General features: G+C 45.5%; 2 protein-coding genes across 2 annotated transcripts; both read right to left on the reverse strand.

Moving 5' to 3' along the window:
- Positions 1-204: 204 nt before the first annotated feature.
- On the reverse strand, positions 205-2,082 carry LOC128730487 (probable cytochrome P450 9f2). Its single transcript, XM_053823538.1, has 2 exons — positions 1,871-2,082; positions 205-1,699 (listed from the first exon to the last, which is right to left on the reverse strand). The coding sequence occupies exons 1-2, from the start codon at positions 2,080-2,082 to the stop codon at positions 289-291; spliced, it is 1,623 nt and encodes a 540-aa protein (XP_053679513.1). The 3' UTR covers positions 205-288.
- Positions 2,083-4,509: 2,427 nt separating this feature from the next.
- LOC128731447 (probable cytochrome P450 9f2) lies at positions 4,510-6,218 on the reverse strand. The gene is made up of 2 exons (XM_053824571.1): positions 6,004-6,218; positions 4,510-5,920 (listed from the first exon to the last, which is right to left on the reverse strand). The coding sequence occupies exons 1-2, from the start codon at positions 6,216-6,218 to the stop codon at positions 4,510-4,512; spliced, it is 1,626 nt and encodes a 541-aa protein (XP_053680546.1).
- Between the last annotated feature and the right edge of the window lie 11,385 nt (positions 6,219-17,603).

Below are 17,603 nucleotides of genomic sequence, written 5' to 3' on the forward strand. Positions count from 1 at the left end.
GCCACCGACCGTTTTTTTGAAAAAAATAAGGGAATCGAAAAGATTATCATGTATGGATATCTGCGATATCTCTCTTTTTGCTGTTTGACAATTGTGGTTGAGCTATTGTTTGTTTTATAGTATATCATGTAAAGCCATTTTCTATGGTTTATTGATATAATTTTCATCAGAATTTTCCTACTGTTATATAAAGTTTTTGCGTGAAAAAATGAAATACAGGTGCTCTAAATAGTGTGCCTTCACAGCATTACTGAATACTCTTAGACGCTACACTAGCGGTACATATAATCACTTCCGTGGCCGGAACTCCACGAACACACCCTTTTCACTGCGCATTCCGGCAAAGCCCTTTGCAAGACGAAGCGGCACCTGAGTGTTTGGAGTACGCTCGAACGAAAACTCTTGCAGCATGTAATAGATAATGGACTTAACTTCCATGAGGGCGAAACGCGATCCGATGCAATTCCGCGGTCCGATACCGAACGGCAGATATGTGCTCGGGTTAATCTTTTCCCGGTTCGCCTCACTAAAGCGCTCCGGATCGAATTTGCTTGGGTTCGGGAAGTACTGCGGGTCGTGGTGCAGTCCAGAGATCGGAATAAACACCGAGGTGCCCTTGTCCATGGTGAACTTAAGCCGATCGCCATCGTCCACAACGTAATCACGCACGCAAAGCCGATCCGTGGATGGAGCCGGTGGCCACATACGCAGCGCTTCCGACACCACCATATCCATGTACTGCATGCCTTGTACAGCGTCATACGTCAGAGGACCTCCACCGAGAGACTCACTTGTCGCACGGATCTCCTCGTAGAGCCGATCCTGTACCTCGCGGTTGACCGTGAGTTCGTATGCAAGGAATGTCAAGCAGGTGGAGACGGTGTCGAACCCAGCGAGGAAGAATATCAAACATTGGGCCACCATTTCCAGCTCCGTCATCGGGATGCCCTTACTCGGTTGTTGTCGACCCACTTCCGACTCCTCGACGGTGGCGAAGCCCTTCACCTCTTCTCGATCTTCTGTTTCGCGTTGTTGCTTGAGAGCGCCCTTGCGTGCCTGCATGAGCAGATTGACCATGTCTGGCCGAACGATACCGTGGGCGTCTCGAGTCCGCACCGTATCCCGGATGATCTCGGTGAAGTATGCGCTCTGCTCCCTATCAAACAAATCAATATTGAGCCAGCTCATCAGCTTCGGTACCACCCGGAACGCGATCAGCTTCACCATCACGATCGGACGGTTGAACATCATCATCTTCTTGCCGTTGAGATAAAAATCGTTATCGGCGTTACGTAGTGAGTCCACCTTAATACCGAAGGCGCACGTCGCAATCACATCGTTGGCGAAGCGCGTAAACACGTCCTTCATCTCTTGTTCCTTCGTGCCGCCGGCGGTGCGAATCTCATTCCGGTAGTACTTCACCATGTTGGTGCTGCACTCAACGATCAGGTCGAACATCTGGCGCATCTTGCTTCCGGTAAAGGCTGGGCTGAGTGTGGCCCGCATGTCTCGCCATCGCTGGTCGTTGAGGGCGATCAGTGTTTTGCCGAACAGAGCCGTGGTATGGGTGTCCTCGCTGTTACCGAATACCGGCCGGTGGTTTACAAAGTAGTCGAAATCCTTCACACCGATGCGCTTGATCAGCTCCGGATCCCGCACAACGAACACGCGCGTTGTAATATCCATCATGCCGAACACTCTGCGGAGTAGAAATGAGAGATAGGCGGTTCAATCATCGATAGGGGAATGTTACAATCATGGCAAACATTTCACGCCTAGGAAGTAGATATGCCAGCAGTGACAAATTTTCACTACTCGCGAGGAACGAAACGTGTTCTGTTCCCACCGACAGACAGGCGTTATCACTTACTTCACCAGCGGAAACTTGTTGTAGATGTCGACGATGAACTCGTGAAAGGACGTCTTCTTCAACATCAATCGGCGGGAGCTTCCAAACAGCGGTTCCACCGCCATCGACGGAATGGGCTTCTCGTGGAAGTATTTGTTATCTTTCGTGATGTAGAAATAAACGGCGGCAAGGATGGCCACCAGCGGCATCAGCAGCATCAGATCGATCTCCATGGCTGGAGCGTTAACGTAGCACTTCACAGATCGCCAAGTTACGGCAGTTTTCCGTAGCGAATGAAACTCAGGCGTGGTTATGATGCCCCCTTTTATACCCCGTCCTATGGTGCGCAAACTAACACATACGCGCGTTAGATAAGTAAGACGCCGGGGGAGATGTAACCGACGGGAGACAAGTGCCCATTGAACAAAAACCGGCCGGACAGCATGACGTGCAGATTTTTACGAAAATAAAAGCATACAGAAATTGCGATACGATTGGGGCAGCGCGTGTCGTCACATGTGCCAGTGTAGGGTTCCCTTCGTTGGTAGAGGATCTAATCGACGTTAGAATTTGCTCGCCTTCAGCTTGTCATGAACTTTGCAGCCATGTTCTTAATGTGGGAATAGGCCTGATTCAAAGGAAGCATACAAGAGCCAAGTTTCGAGCAAATAAATACAAGTAAACTTTTGATCACGAACGGCTTTGTAGTACATCATACATAATAATGTGTGAAGATGTAACCGAAAACGAGATACTTCCAAGAACTATTTAAAGAAAAGCAAACAAATTCGATCAAGAGGTTGTAATTACAAAAGCTAAATACACCATGTGCTGCTTCGAGCGATGCTTTGGTTCCATCGCTTCTCCCGGTGTTCTTGTATATAATGATTGATAAAACAAATGGAAGGAACGTGCCATGGCACGCGAGCTATTCGTTGGTAGCGAGGGTGCTGATAACGCATGAGGCTGACAGCTTTAATTTTATTTCCTTATTAGGAGTGCAATAGAAAATGCCTTTTGCTTTTTGAAAATCGAATCACATCCCAAGCTTATGCTTCATGGTTGATAAGTGAAAAAAATGTAAAACGGTTAGTGTGGTACGAATGGCTCCACCGACGGGCTGTTTTGGATTGATGTATCGTGATGCTTCATACAGACCATCTGAGAGGGATGTTTTCTTATGATCCATTGTTTGATTGTATGCAGTAATTTTGATATTTTACTAATTATTTATTGCTACAAATGACATTTGTAATGTTCTCACGCCGCTACTGAGTGAGCCGGTTCAAAAGCTCAAAGACGTGAGCTTTTGAAACGCGAAGGACAATCGCATATAAAAGGCTGAACGGGCGTCCTCCAGGGTCTTCTATTGTCGAATTAGAGGCGAAAAAAGCTCAAGCTCAAAGTCTATCAAAATAATTAACTAACCATCTATTGTCGAATACTTAGGGTTGACAATAGACTATAAGTTGAAATTTAGTGACCATGTAAGATGGACTTTGGATAGAGGACACTTACTGGTTTACTCTCTTTATCCGCTCATTGGAAGAAGAGCACTACTGTCATTGACCAATGAACTGGCAGTATATAGCCAGATTTTTTTTTCCTGTAGTGATAAATGTCTCAACGATTAAAGCGAATGAAGCCAGCCAGCTTCTTCTTCTTCTTTACTAGACTTTGGCCACGGTAAGATGCAAGAGTCCAGCTTCCTGGGCCCTCCTGTATTAATCCGTGGCTAAGAGGACTGATCCTTCATCCGACTCTCTGGATACTGGACCGGCAGCTATAGGCCATATGTCCTAGCCAGCCAGCTCAAAGCCTCTCTCAAACAAACATGCCTCTACGGCGTGGGAGTCATGTTCACTGCCAAATAGGAGGAAAATTCAAATCATGCTCAATAGGGTTTTGCGCATGATGTTAAACTATTAAACTTGAAGAAGTCTTAGCTAGGAAAACGCTAAATATTAAATTAAAATGTGAGAACTCGATGTTTCCTCACCTCAGGGATATCCTAAATCTCTAAATTCACCCTACAGTGCTATAATGTTAAGTGTAAGTTAGTTTTCTTATCAGTAGTCTAAGTCTTAGTTTTAATTTAGTATTAGGTAGAGCAGTCTTATAAAGAAAATAAACAAAAGTCTGTAGACTTCCAATATTATAAAATCGTAATGATATCACTAAATTGTCATACCAACAAGTGTAACTCTATTCATAAGTTGTAAAGCCTAATTGTGCTGCGTCTCTTAAAAATGAAATAATATATTTACTGATTAAATGTAATTTTTCATGTTCAAGTTTCCTGCTTGGTCTTGTTTTCGCTATCTCAAATAAAGGAAGACCTCTTTAAATTCTGTCGTTTTAGTCAGTAAGACTCACTAACAAACAATTTTAAATTATAAACCCAGCGAAACAGCTGTTGGTAATTATTAAACCGATGTAACGGATTGACACCATTTTTTCGCAAATTTTTTATATCGAAATACACTTTTCAGGAAGTTTTTGGAAACACTATCGAAGATGCTTCAAAGTATTTATTTTAAAGTTTCACTGGCTAGGGTAGATCGTCAAACAAATATTCACCCTAACAATGTAAAAAGTTAATTTTACCAGCTTAGTTTACAACACAAAATTTCCGTTTCATTTCCCAAGAAACACTAAAATCACTTTCTTGGCCGAAACTCCACGAACACGCCCTTTTCGCTGCGTATTCCAGAAAAGCCCTTTGCAAGACGAAGCGGCACCTGAGTGTTTGGAGTACGCTCGAACGAAAACTCTTGCAGCATGTAATAGATAATGGACTTAACTTCCATGAGGGCGAAACGCGATCCGATGCAATTCCGCGGTCCGATACCGAACGGCAGATATGTGCTCGGGTTAATCTTTTCCCGGTTCGCCTCACTAAAGCGCTCTGGATCGAATTTGCTTGGGTTCGGGAAGTACTGCGGGTCGTGGTGCAGTCCAGAGATCGGGATAAACACTACCGTGCCTTTATCAATAGTGAACTTAAGGCGATCACCATCGTTCAAAACGTAGTCACGTACGCACAGTCGATCTGTAGCTGAGGCTGGTGGCCACATGCGTAACACTTCCGAAACAACCATGTCCATATATCGCATACCTTGCATCACGTCGTAGGTGAGTGGACTTCCACCCAGTGACACACTTGTCGCACAGATCTCCTCGTAGAGCCGATCCTGTACCTCGCGGTTGATCGTCAGCTCAAATACGAGGAATGCCAGGCACGTTGAGACAGTGTCGAACCCTGCGAGGAAGAATAGCAGACACTGGGCTACCATTTCCTGCTCCGTCATCGGCATGCTCTTATCCGTTTCGCTCTGATCCACCACGAATTCTTCGACGGTGGCGAAGCCTTTGACCTCTTCTCGGTCTTCCGTTTCACGTTGTTGCTTGAGACCTCCCCTGCGAGCCTGCATCAGTAAGTTGACCATATCCGGACGTACAATACCGAGTGCCTCCCGAGTTCGAACCGTCTCCCGCATGATCTCGGTGAAGTATGCGTTCTGCTCACGATCGAACAGGTCTAGGTTTAGCCAGCTCATGAGTTTCGGAACCACCCGAAAACCGATCATTTTTGCCAACACGATCGGTCGATTTAACATCATCATCTTTTTCCCGTTGAGGTAGAAATCATTGTACGGGTTACGTAGTGAGTCCACCTTGATACCGAAGGCGCACGTCGCAATCACATCCGCGGCGAACCGTGTAAACACGTCCTTCATCTCATGCTCCTGTGGGACTTTGGTGTTACGGATTTCGCTCTGATAAAACTCCACCATATTGGTGCTGCACTCGACGATCAGGTCGAACATCTGGCGCATTTTACAACTAGTGAAGGCCGGACTGAGTTTCTCTCGCATATCCCGCCAACGTTGCCCGTTGAGCCAAACCAGCGTCTTGCCGAACAGAGCCGTGCTGTGGCGATCCTCGCTGCTACCGAAAATTGGTCGATGGTTCATGAAGTACTCAAAATCCCTCACACCGATGCGCTTGATCAACTCCGGATCGCGCACCACGAACGTTGGCTTCATCGTTTCCATCATACCAAACACCCTGCGGATGAGAAGCAAAGGAAGATATCGCATACCTGGAGCGCAGGAGACAGAACGGTATCGTCAGGAGGTATTATCACTTACTTCACTAGCGGGAACTTGTTGTAGATATCAATGATGAACTCGTGAAAGGATATCTTCTTCAGCAACAAGCGCCGCGAGCTTCCAAAGAGAAACTCCGCCGCCAACCACGGAATGGGTTTATCGTGGAAGTACTTATCGTTTCTCGTGATGTACCAATAAACGACGGCAAGAAAAGACACTATCGGCATGAAAACCCAGATCAAATTAATTTCCATCTTTGGAGCGGCAGTGTATCACTTTACAATGTGTTGGCTAGGTTTGATCAGAGCACCGTCGCTAATGAAACTCTTTTGCGAAAACGATGCTTTCTTTTATACTCTGACTTTAATCGACACATACACGGTTTTTATACCATGCATGGTATAAAAATCCTCAGGGTGGCAAGGGAAGCTTGCATAACCAGAATGATAAAAATACTAAATGGCCAAAAACCGGCTCGAAAGTATGACAGATTTGTACGAAAACAAGATGAAGAGAAATTCGCAGCCAATCGTAAACGCATGACGCCGCGTGTAGTTGTGAGAGTTGGAATAACGCATCGCGCCCTCAATTTTTCATTTGTGAACCCACATGGATTGCAATTCGAAATTCAACGGATTCATAAATTGAATTTGCATTCGATGTTTGTCCTTAAGTTGCATGAAACGTTGGTACTGGTAGTTGATGCACTCCTGGCTGCAGAATAGAGATTCAAACCAAAAATTTATATTTCTCCCGAAGGTTTTGGAACTCTTAGTAAAATAGTAACATTAATGCCAATTTATTGTTACACTAGACCATGAGTCATTTATACTAAAGCAGTTTTTATTCACATAATAAATCAAGAATTAGACATATCAGGATTCAAATAGGGGAACTCGATAGTCAAAGCGTTTGGCACGAGTCCGAGTTCATACCTTGACTAAGTCCCTTCCGTACCGAAGGACTCATTTTTCGATTACATGAAATATCAAAGTCAAGAAAACCCTAATTGCGACAAGATTTGTTACGTTATTAAATAACAAAAATACATTACAAAAAAGGGCTACTGTTTTTAGCGAACACGTTGTTTTCCTTTACAATGTGATCATGTGATGGTTTCAAATTTAAATTTTTATTGAATACACTTGTGCTAGATGTTACTTGATAAAAGCAAACCGTGAAAGCGTGCCTGCTTCTTTCGAGCGTGCCGATAAGAATTCGAGGTTGAGCATTTTAATTTTATTAGCTTACGAGTGTAGTTATCTGGCCCATGAAGTTACCCTTTGTAACTTGTTATCTGGCACATGAATCACAACTTTAAGTTATCGCAGGGAATCGCATGCTGAACAGTAGTAGGAGTTGATGGCGTCTTGAATCTATTCGACGATTGATAGGATTCCGCTGCGAGGCGACATACCGGATGGTTGTTTGAAAATATGCTAGTCTATATATTATATTACCGTCATATCATATATTACCAAAAGTATGTGCTATTCGTTTTAAGACTAATTTATTCGCACTTATTTTATCAATTGTATAGTATTGTATTTGTTGAACCATATGTTTGCCTTAATAGCTATACATAGACAAACCCAGTTCAACACTATAGATCATCAAAACTCTCTAGTGTAACAGATTAGGTTAGCATTTAACGCAAACAAGATACGATAATAGATAAAATAAAGCAATAGATAGCATAAGCATAAAAAAAACTAAAATAAATAAACACAGAGAGTGGTCAGGACAAGGAATGGAATGAGGAACAAGAATCGAAATAGGCGACAGTTAACCATTTTAATACGAATTGGCGATGTAGAAATCCTGGCAATAGCAATTCACCTTGACAATTGATAATCAAATTAAACCCAGAAATAATATTGCTAGTAAAAAAAGACAACTCGCATAAGAGTGCCATCAGTAACGATCCCCAGAAGTGTAACATGAACATGCTAAAAAGAAGACCAGGTGCGATCAGCTGTCTCATTTTTCCTGCAGCATAATTCCCGCTCAAACAGCCCTTGCAAGGGGCTTGTGGGTGTACTTATGTTGAAAACCACGCTCGGTTGGGTCCAGTTGTTTCACTCACCCGTGTGCGTGGATGCGTGTGCTAGTGTCCGTATGCATGTGGCATGCATTTTTTATTAATACTGTTTGTTTCGCGTTCAACAACTTCCGACGCTCTCATACAGGCATAAATGGCTATGCTGCTATGCTCCAACTACGGGGTTTCCCTTTTTTCTTATTTTTTTATTCTTTCTCTCACTCCCTCTTTCAGTTTCAAGTAACCGTGCAGAGCGTCTTGGATGTCACTGTATTAGTTCAACGTCAGAGCAGGAAACCATAGCAATGATCTCGCATACATCCACACTAGCATTTATGCAGCAACGAGAAACGAAACATGAACACTCCAACCCGTACTGGCAGGTCTCATTCTCTCTCTCTTTCTCTCTCTCTCTCTCTCACGAAAGATCGCCACATGTCTCACGCATTTGATGCTCTCTCGACACCGCGCAGCACTTGCCGCGTTTCGATGTTGGAAAGAAGCGGTTGCTCCTGAGCACGAGAGAGAGACAAAGAGCGCAGTAGAGAGCGGATGCACGCGTTTTGTACGCGTGTTGTATGCTAATGCTGAAGTGGTGGCACGGCACACTGGAGAGCGAGCATGATCGCCATGCTCACACCTAGGAAATGGTTGCGAACCCAAAACCAACCGTTCCATTCAGCAGCACCAGCAGTAGCAGCCGCATCTACTAGGAAAGCAATCATAACTAGCCCCTTCCCTATCGTCTCGCGCTGGTGTGTCAGCGTGCGTGCGCGCGCGTGTGTATGTGTGTTTGTGTCGATTGTTGCCCGGGACAACAAAGCAAAACCACCGTCTCTTGTGGACACAGTTGGCCGTGGTCGTCGGGAAAACGCAGTCGCAGGCGCGGTTAGAAACGCGTGGCCTTTTTCTTTTCTTCTTTTCACCCGTGGCCCGTGAGTGCATCGTACCGATCGTGTGCGATCGTTCGCATCCCGGGCGGAAATTATAAGCACACCTTCTCACCTACGCACGGTGAACCCACTCGTGGATTCGCGAAAGAATTCAACGACCTTTTTTTTCGAAGGTGCGCGTGTACCGCGGTGGCTGTATTCGGTGTTGTTTCTCGTGTTTCGTGTGTCAGTGTGTTTTAGCCACTGGATCTTGCGGTGCAACGAGCACGCGTGAAAAATCTCGGGCTTATCTCGCCCCAGCGAGAAAAGCGTTAAAATGCAACCGTGACAGATCGTCCTCTCGGTGACAGATCGCCGCGCGGCACTCTTACCCTTTCTCTCTTGCAAGAACCAGGCAAACGGCAGTGTGGGGTGGGCCTTTTTACCGCTAATTTCGACGATGTGCTTTTAAACTTGCTTTAACTCGAAAATCTGCCTTCTACGGCACGCCACAGTGGCCCCTGTAGATCGCTTCTCATAGTTCTTATCATCGTTTGCTGATCGTCGCTCGCAACTAACGTGTGCAGTGTGCGTGCTTGTGTGCTAGGGTGCGAGAGCGTGTGTGTTTCCCGATTCCAAAGCGCTGCATCCCGTTTTGCCACCGATTGTGTGTGCTTTTTGTTGTTGTTCTTGTTGTGCTCCGCTGATGCAGTAGTTTGATAAAGGGAGCCTGGTTAAGGCGAGTGTGTAGTTTAGTAGCCGTGGTTGGCTTGTTAGCGAGTGAAACAACCCTCGCAGTGACGCATCTCTCTTCAACGTCAGGCCGTTGCACTCGTGCGTTGATTCGTTCCGACTGCCAGCGAATGCACTGTTGCAACAGACTTCAAGCATTTTTGGTAAGTAAGAACCACTCCAGAGTGTGTCACTACCCTTCGGGAGGCTGGGTTGGAGGCCCTTTTACGTACTGCCTGTGCCCTTTTAAGGATGTACGTTTTATGAGGTTTTTTTTTCCTTCTACCGTTTGTACAGAAACAGAAGATCGGCAATCTAAAAGATCACTTGCCAGCCACACCGGGAACGAACGAATGAACCGGTTTAGGTTTACGATATCCTCCCTTACGTTGCTCGAGTTCCAGGTACAACCCCCTAAGGGTGTGTTTGTGTGAGCCGGGCATTCCCGAAAGCTCATCCAGATTTGTGGAAAAGCTCTCTCAATGGCGCCCCCTTCTTGATGCCGCTCGATTGCCCAATATTAAGTCTGGTGAAGGGTTGTACACGCGAGTTCCGCAGGTTTCAGCTACTCCTGCAGACAATCACCGGCTCGTGCTGAAGTTCTGTCCCACGAGCGTGGGTTTTTTTTTTTGTGAATTCCCTTTCCCCCCACAACCAGCCCAAACACCGAAGAATCGTTGTTGTAATCGCGAACTGTGGGCCCCCCGTGTTTTATGCCATTTTTCTTTCGCGATCCTGCCCCTTATTCCACCCTGTCCGGGCGCTCGCTCACCCCCTAGGTTGGAGTTTCATTTGATCGAATTTCTGCCCACCAAGCGAGTTATTTCCCCCTGCCCCGTTTTCACGACTCGCTCGTTGTAGTTTTATCTCGCGTACGGCATCTGCGGGTGTTTCCAACTTCTAGTGGACTTCTGAGCCAACATCGGCTACCGAGGGCCGCGAAAGTAACGGAAGCCTTCCCGCTGTCACGGAGTGGCTCAACAAATGCTATGGAGATTTGCGTTGCGTTAAACGGAAAAATAACCGGGTCAACGAACAGCCGGCGGCGGGTTGCCAGGCTACGTTTTGTTGCTATTCTCAAGAACCAGCCTCCCATGAGGGGTGGGGTGTTGTGGGGCTTTTTCCCGCTAGTCATGGAAAACTCACATCAAACACCTGCTTCATAGCACAAATATCCATTTTTGAATCAAATTAGACACATCGATCTTTTATTTAGAAGCTTTAAGTGATTAATCGTTGGTAAAATGTGTAACGTTGTTTTTTGAGATCTTGATTTTTCGCTCAATTGTAACGTTTGCGCTCAGATTCAAAGCGGATTGTTCCTCTGCATGGTGCTATTTATAGAAAACACGCTTTAGAAAGTATTAATTTGCCCCTCCAAGACACTTCCGTGCATTAGCGAGCATCAAGTTAACCATCGGTCTTAGTGCGAACGCTCAATTAATTCTCACCAGGCTGACCATGGCCTCATCAGGAATGGGTCATTCCTGAAAAAAAAAACCGTAATCGGTGGGCACTCAGGCCGACCTTACCTGGCCAATATCCGCCACCTAATAAGGTCACCATTTGCGTGGCGAGTGAAATGACTCACCGCACGGGGCCCGAGATCCCACTGATGATAAACGCTCTCTCCTATCGATCAACGGAGAATTGCCATCATCATCAACATCGCCGTGACTATGAAGGCCGCATGATCGGTGAGGATCGCTTGAGTCATGATGGTGCAGGCGCGTTAGGTTAATTCTTTCGATGGGTGCCTACTTTCCCTCGGTTTTTCCCGGGCCCTTCGTAAGCCCTGGCACGGTTTAATTTCCCTAGTTTTTGCTTCTTTTTTTTCGCACCCCGAAATGTGAAATGTGCCAACAAAATGCCTCGCATGTGCACACGGTAAATTCAGGCGCCTTCAAATGGTGTAATAAAATATACGCGAGAAATAAAACGAAGTTGGTGGGGCGGTTTTTTTTGTCAATGATCGTACAGCAAAAACTGCAACTTCCTACTCGATCAAAAACCAGCAAAAACTATCGGTGTTGTACAGTGGAATATAAAATTAAAGTAAATAAAAACCAACACGCGAAAATTAAAAAAAAAAGCCTCAACGGAATGTTGCTGCGCAAGAGAAGCAAATGAAGAGAGAAAAAAAGGCCATAGCCCAATGAAACGAGACACCTCCGGAACGTGATGAGAGGGCTGTAAATCTTCGTGCTCTTTTTTCATAAAGGCTTTTTCTTCGTTGTTGTTGCCCGGCCTTCCCTAGCACTATTTAGATTAGGGCCATCAGGCCCAGCTTCCAGCGTGCCGGGCCATCGTTCCCCGAAACTAGGCCACTCGGAACCGGGTTTATGATGCGCGATGGTGGGCATAAAATCGCCATTGCAGCAGCTGGAAGCTGCCCCGGGGAAGCTGATAAGAAGCTGGTTTGCCACCATGTATGCTTCGAACACCTCACAAGGAATGCCCGTATTCAGCGCAACAGACTGGCGTAAGTTCTCCTTTTTGCTGCCGGCTTTCTCGCAACTTCCCGCTTTTGATTGTGCCGCTTCGATTGCGTGGGATAGCGAGTGACAATGAAGTGCAATTGTTGACCTTCTCGCTGGCGGCTGCCAACACAATGCCTGCGATCGCATTTGCAACAGTGCCATTAGCGCATCCGTCCACGACAAAGCAGCGGCACATACAGTTTTGCAAACGGTGTTAATGCACCTTTAGTAGGCATTGGTTTCGTTTCGGTTTTTTTTCTAACGTTTTGGCTACATTTTTGTTCACCATCTTAGTTGGCTATTGTTAAAAATTGCCACAAACGTCACGCCAAAAATGAGGCATAAAGTAGAATGCGTAGAAACCGAACGAAACAAAAACAAGGGGGTCCCGTGGCATGGAAAGCCGTATTCTCTCCGACCAGGTGGAGTTTTCGTTTCAAAGCCCCACCTTTCGGACACGGTGCCGGTTGCGTGGCGTGTCGCAGCCAAAATTAAATTCAAGGTTCTCTTCCTTTCGACGACTTCTTACACAAACACACACGTACGCACAACGAACACACCCGCTCATTCCACCAGGTGGGGGTAAGTTTTGCGTAATTGCATTTTGGGCATATTTCGTGTGTTGGGTGTGCTGTTTGTGTCACTTTTCTGCCACCGGTTTCGAAGCCCACGAGGCGCGCGCGCGCGCTCGTTATGCTTTTAATGCGGAACCGCAAAGAGAAAAAAAGAATTTACCAGACCACCAGAGATCCCGCTTGTGTCACAAAGCCCTTTGTATGGGGAGGTGGGGGATATGGCCCGTTAAGGAGGTTATCGGTGTGAGCTCGAGTGCTTGCTCGAGTACGCAACTGATACCACCTCGCGAACCGAACCGATGAATGAAGCATAAGGGATCACATTTCAGCGGCTCGAATGATGGCATCCAATCGTACGCTTTGTGACTGGCGGCTTTTGTCTGGCCACCACCGAGAGCCGTGAATCATAGGCGAATGCGTTTGCAACGACAATTGTTGCATCCGCGTCAACGCGAAAAACCAGACGTACCATTTTGCTCGAGATCAAATGAACCGTTTTGACGCCAAGATGCTTGTCGTGTTCGTGGTGTCCTTTCCTGGAAAGAGAGACAACTCATCTCACGTGGTTTGGTGCCGGATTTTCGCGGTGCTTTTCACGTACCAAAACTTTGCGCCTTCACACGATCGAGGTCAGCTGGGGTGCCGGACGAGTGTGGTGAGAGTGAAGGTGGTTAGCCTCAAATCGACCGAACTGGCGTGTGAGGGAAAAAAAGAAAAGTAAGGAAAAATACGCTGAAACGTACCGCTCCTCCTCCACCGGGCGATAGTAAACGCGGCCCTTTCCCGGCACCGCTTCACGAAGCTTTTCTTTCGTGAAAGAAAAACAAAATACCCCACCCGCCATCACAACCACTCATGAGGGTGAAATCATCCCCCCACCCCCCTCCCGTCTTGCCGTTTTACCCCGGCAGTACCGTTAGCAAGCTGCTGGCCACGGTGCTGGATGGTTTATGATTACTTTTTTTTGCGCCTTCCTTCCGTACCGCTCAGGGGGCGGGCTGGAAAAGGGACGTTGAGTGGGTGCGCAGGGATCGCTCCCCGCGTTTATGGCCCGTGACCGAGAGAAACCGTGGCCACCTCGCTACGGGCAGGGTGTGCCAAACAACCCCGCTTGTCTCGTCTCAGCGGCTCTCAGCAGATCCCGGATCGGCTCGATTATGCCGCCGTTCTGCTCAATTTCCGCCTTCATTAAGCCTGTCGGTGTCGGCTTTGGTCGATTGCGTGGCTCAGGAGTGTGGAAGCCTATCCGAAGCCAGCTGGGTCTGGTGCTAGAATTTACCGAAATACTCATATCCGGCCCACCGGATGCGAGATCCGGTAACATCCGCCAATGGGGAGGGTTCGTCGCTTGCGGCCGCTTGAAGTCGTTCTTGTGCGTGATGGTCGAGTTGAGGTGGCGTTTATTTTTTTCCATCCGCATTATGCTTCATTTGTTAACGTCGAACGGGTTGCGGACGGGATGTTGGGCATATTAACACTTTAATTGCCTTTCCATACAGGCCACGTCTTCGTTGTTTAAAACAAAATGAGTGACACTTTTTGTCCAATGGAATTTTTCGTGGATATCGGTTTCATCTCATCGGTTTATACGCTTTTTTATGGGTTTCACATTCCATGTATAGTGCAAAAGAAGCCCTTTTAAAAACAGCTTTAGAATATACTTATAAAATAATAATTGAAGTTATTTGCAGGCATTGACTACATATTTGTCTTGTTTCCATAGTGGATTAGCAGCAATTATTTTCTTACATTTTATTGTGATTTGTTTTTTTCTTTTTCTTTTTTGTTTTGTAAAGAACCTTCACAACGGAAATACACAATAGAAGTTCAATATCAAGTACACGATACAATTTGATACTTATTGGAATCGTTATTGCATTAGTAACAACTTGATCCAAAAGAATATTTCCGAACTATCTAACTTTCGCTTAACACCTTGAAAGTGATTATATCATTCATTTGAATTCAATTGATATTGAATTGAATGGTAATAAGCAAAAGAAATAATAAAGAATAAATAAAAATAAATAAGAAATAAATGTATATTTCGAATACGAATATTTCAGAATATTCTAGAATCAAATATGCGTAACCGTAGTAAATGTACGTTAAATCGATTATTTCAAAACATTCTCTGAAGAGTTCTAGAAAACTATTGTATCTTTTCCATTCGTTTTTCATACACACATATAGCGATGATTGATAAATGATACACATTAAATAAATTCATTTATTGGAAGATCCAATAGCCATACAAATGAATCATTTCTAAGAACGTATTTCAACGAAAAGATTTAAGCACGCTTTCAACTGCGTCGTCGTGGTGGAAATTTCATGAAAATGAGTTTAATAATCAAAGTGTTAAAACGGGTTAAAAGGCGCACTCGTGGAGATAGGGGATCATTTTCTCTCTCTCTCTCTCTCTCTCTCTCTCTCTCTCTCTCTGTCTCATTCTTCCCCATGCAAAATCCATAATGCGTCCCACTCGGTTGCTTGTTGATGAAACACGGATGGGTGGGCGTTTTAATTTTCCATCAAAAAACCATCCGAAGCCATCCGTGTTTCAGCAAAAGCGTTTTCATCCACGCACGAGTCTCTCGCTTTCAAATCCACCCAATCCGACGGGTCGCATCTCGTTAACACGACATCAAAAATGCACCGATTTCCTGCGGTTCACTTTCCCAAGAGCTTTTGCCCCAAACCGGGCAGCCGGATGCCGAAAGCCGAACCAGCACGCCGCCCAACTACAAAACAAGACACCACGCGCACGTGCGAACGACGACCCAACGGTGCGGCACGTTCGGTTTTCGTACCCTTTCGCCACCGGAAAAGCGGTTACCTCAACACGGCCACGTCTACTGGGGGCGTGGAGAAGGCGTCGTGCAAGAACGCAAAACTCCCGCCGGGCATGGGGGTTTTTCCAGCCGCAGTTTTCCCTGTCGCCGCGGTTCAGCGAGCTCGGTTCAAAGCTGGTGGCTTCTTCTGGCCGTGGGCCTTTTATGGAAGGTGAACGGAAAGGAAACAAAATGGCACAACATCGTTGCAGCGCTAACGCTCGGTTGCGGTTGGGTGAAAAGAAAAACCCACTCCCCCCACATTGAGGGGGCGCAACAATCGGTCATTATTCTGACGCGCGCTCGTGTGTGTGTGTGTGTGTGTGTGTGTGTGTGAGGGTGTGTATGTGTGCCCACTCACCCCAAACCAATCGTCTCGGCCGCAACGCCGTCATCGGACGATTGAAATGGAAACCCAATCGTGCGGAATTTTAGAAAAGGAAAACTGCCCGACGACATATCGTCTACGCGGGGTTGCGGTAAGTGAAAACACCCCCGACTAATTGATCGCGATCTCTCATGCCACCCGGCTCAAGAAGGGGGGAGGGCGGAAGGGGGGGGGGTTTGTATTCGATTTTCCCCTAAAAAAAAAACGAAGAAGAAAAAAAACTATCCGCCGCTCTGGGCTCGATATGTCATACATTAACCGCTTCTTCTCGCATTCGCGATCATTAATGCAAAATGGGCATTTATTACGGTGTGATGGGGCTGAAGTGATTTTTGATCGATCAGAAATCGAATTGTAGAGTGGATGTTTCTTCTGTTTCGTGCTGCTCGGTGGTATTCAACCTTGCATGCATCGCTTCCGGGTTGGCACACACGCATACTGCCGGGTACGGTTCGAAGTAACCGTGGAGGTTATTTTGAGATTTGAAGTGATGCGATTGCTGCCTGTTTTTTTTTTGCTCCTCCGGCCAACCGAGACGCACCCATATGCGATATTTGAAAGTGCGTGTTTAGCGTCTGTTGAGGATAAAACTAATAATACAGGCGGTACCTCCTAGTGGAAACAGAGGTTTTTTTTAATAACTTGGCAGATTGTCATTTTTTTAAATTAACAGACGATAGTTCAACAAAATTTTAGCCGTGAATACCACCACGCTCCACAAAAACGTGCTGAAATAGTGAAATTCTATTTTCAAACCCATTCTTCTGGTACTCTTACGCATTGTGTGTACAAAGCTAAGCTAGCTAGTATCCTGACAAGAAAGATCCATCCTATAGCAAAGACTGTTCGTGTGGTGCCTGCGAAGGAGTAATTTTCGTATCGCAAAAAATATTGCCAATAGATAGCCCACTTCGCATTCAATACGATCGCAACATACAGGATATCTTTGCCGATCAATCGGATTACTTAAGCTGCTTTATCATAACCGATGAAGCACATTTCAGGTTGCGTAGCGTTAATACACCAAACACTCGCTTTCGGTTCTCTGATAATTCTAAAAACATCTTTGCCAAAAGTACAGTTTGGTGCGTTGTAAGTGCTGGAAAGATCATTAGGCCGTACTTTTTTGAAGACGATAACTGCAATGCACGGCACATAGGGACAAGGGCGGTCATAAGTCCCTTTTTTATTCGTCGAATTATAAAACTGATATTCTATATTGAAAATCTGAAAGAAACTTCTTAAATTACAGGCTAGCATTTACAGCTTCCAAAATACAAACTTTCAAAGTCAAAAAAGCTTTTCATAAAGCTAAAAAATATATAGATTGAGAATCTATAATGTGACTATTTTAGTAGTATTATCAATTACATGTATACTACTGTTTGATTACTGATTAAGCTCTTTGAAAAGTATGCTCAGTTTGCCTTTTATGAGGCTGTATAATTTTAAACCTAATTAAGTAATTGGATGTTACGTGAATTGGGAAAAACAGGTTATCGAAATACGGGAATTTCGACATGCCGGCTCGTTCACCGGATTTTACTGGTTTTGACTTCTTTGTGTAGGAATACCTAAAGGGAAAGGTTTACGAAAATAATGCCACCACGTTTCAGCAATTGAGCGGGTGTGAAATCGTTACCATTTAACAAGAAACACATCAAAAAGTTATAGAAAATGCCAAAAACGAGCTGATTTGTATAGGATGATTGCAGGT

This window comes from Anopheles nili, chromosome 2, assembly GCF_943737925.1.
Source record: "Anopheles nili chromosome 2, idAnoNiliSN_F5_01, whole genome shotgun sequence".
Classification (NCBI taxonomy): domain Eukaryota; kingdom Metazoa; phylum Arthropoda; class Insecta; order Diptera; family Culicidae; genus Anopheles; species Anopheles nili.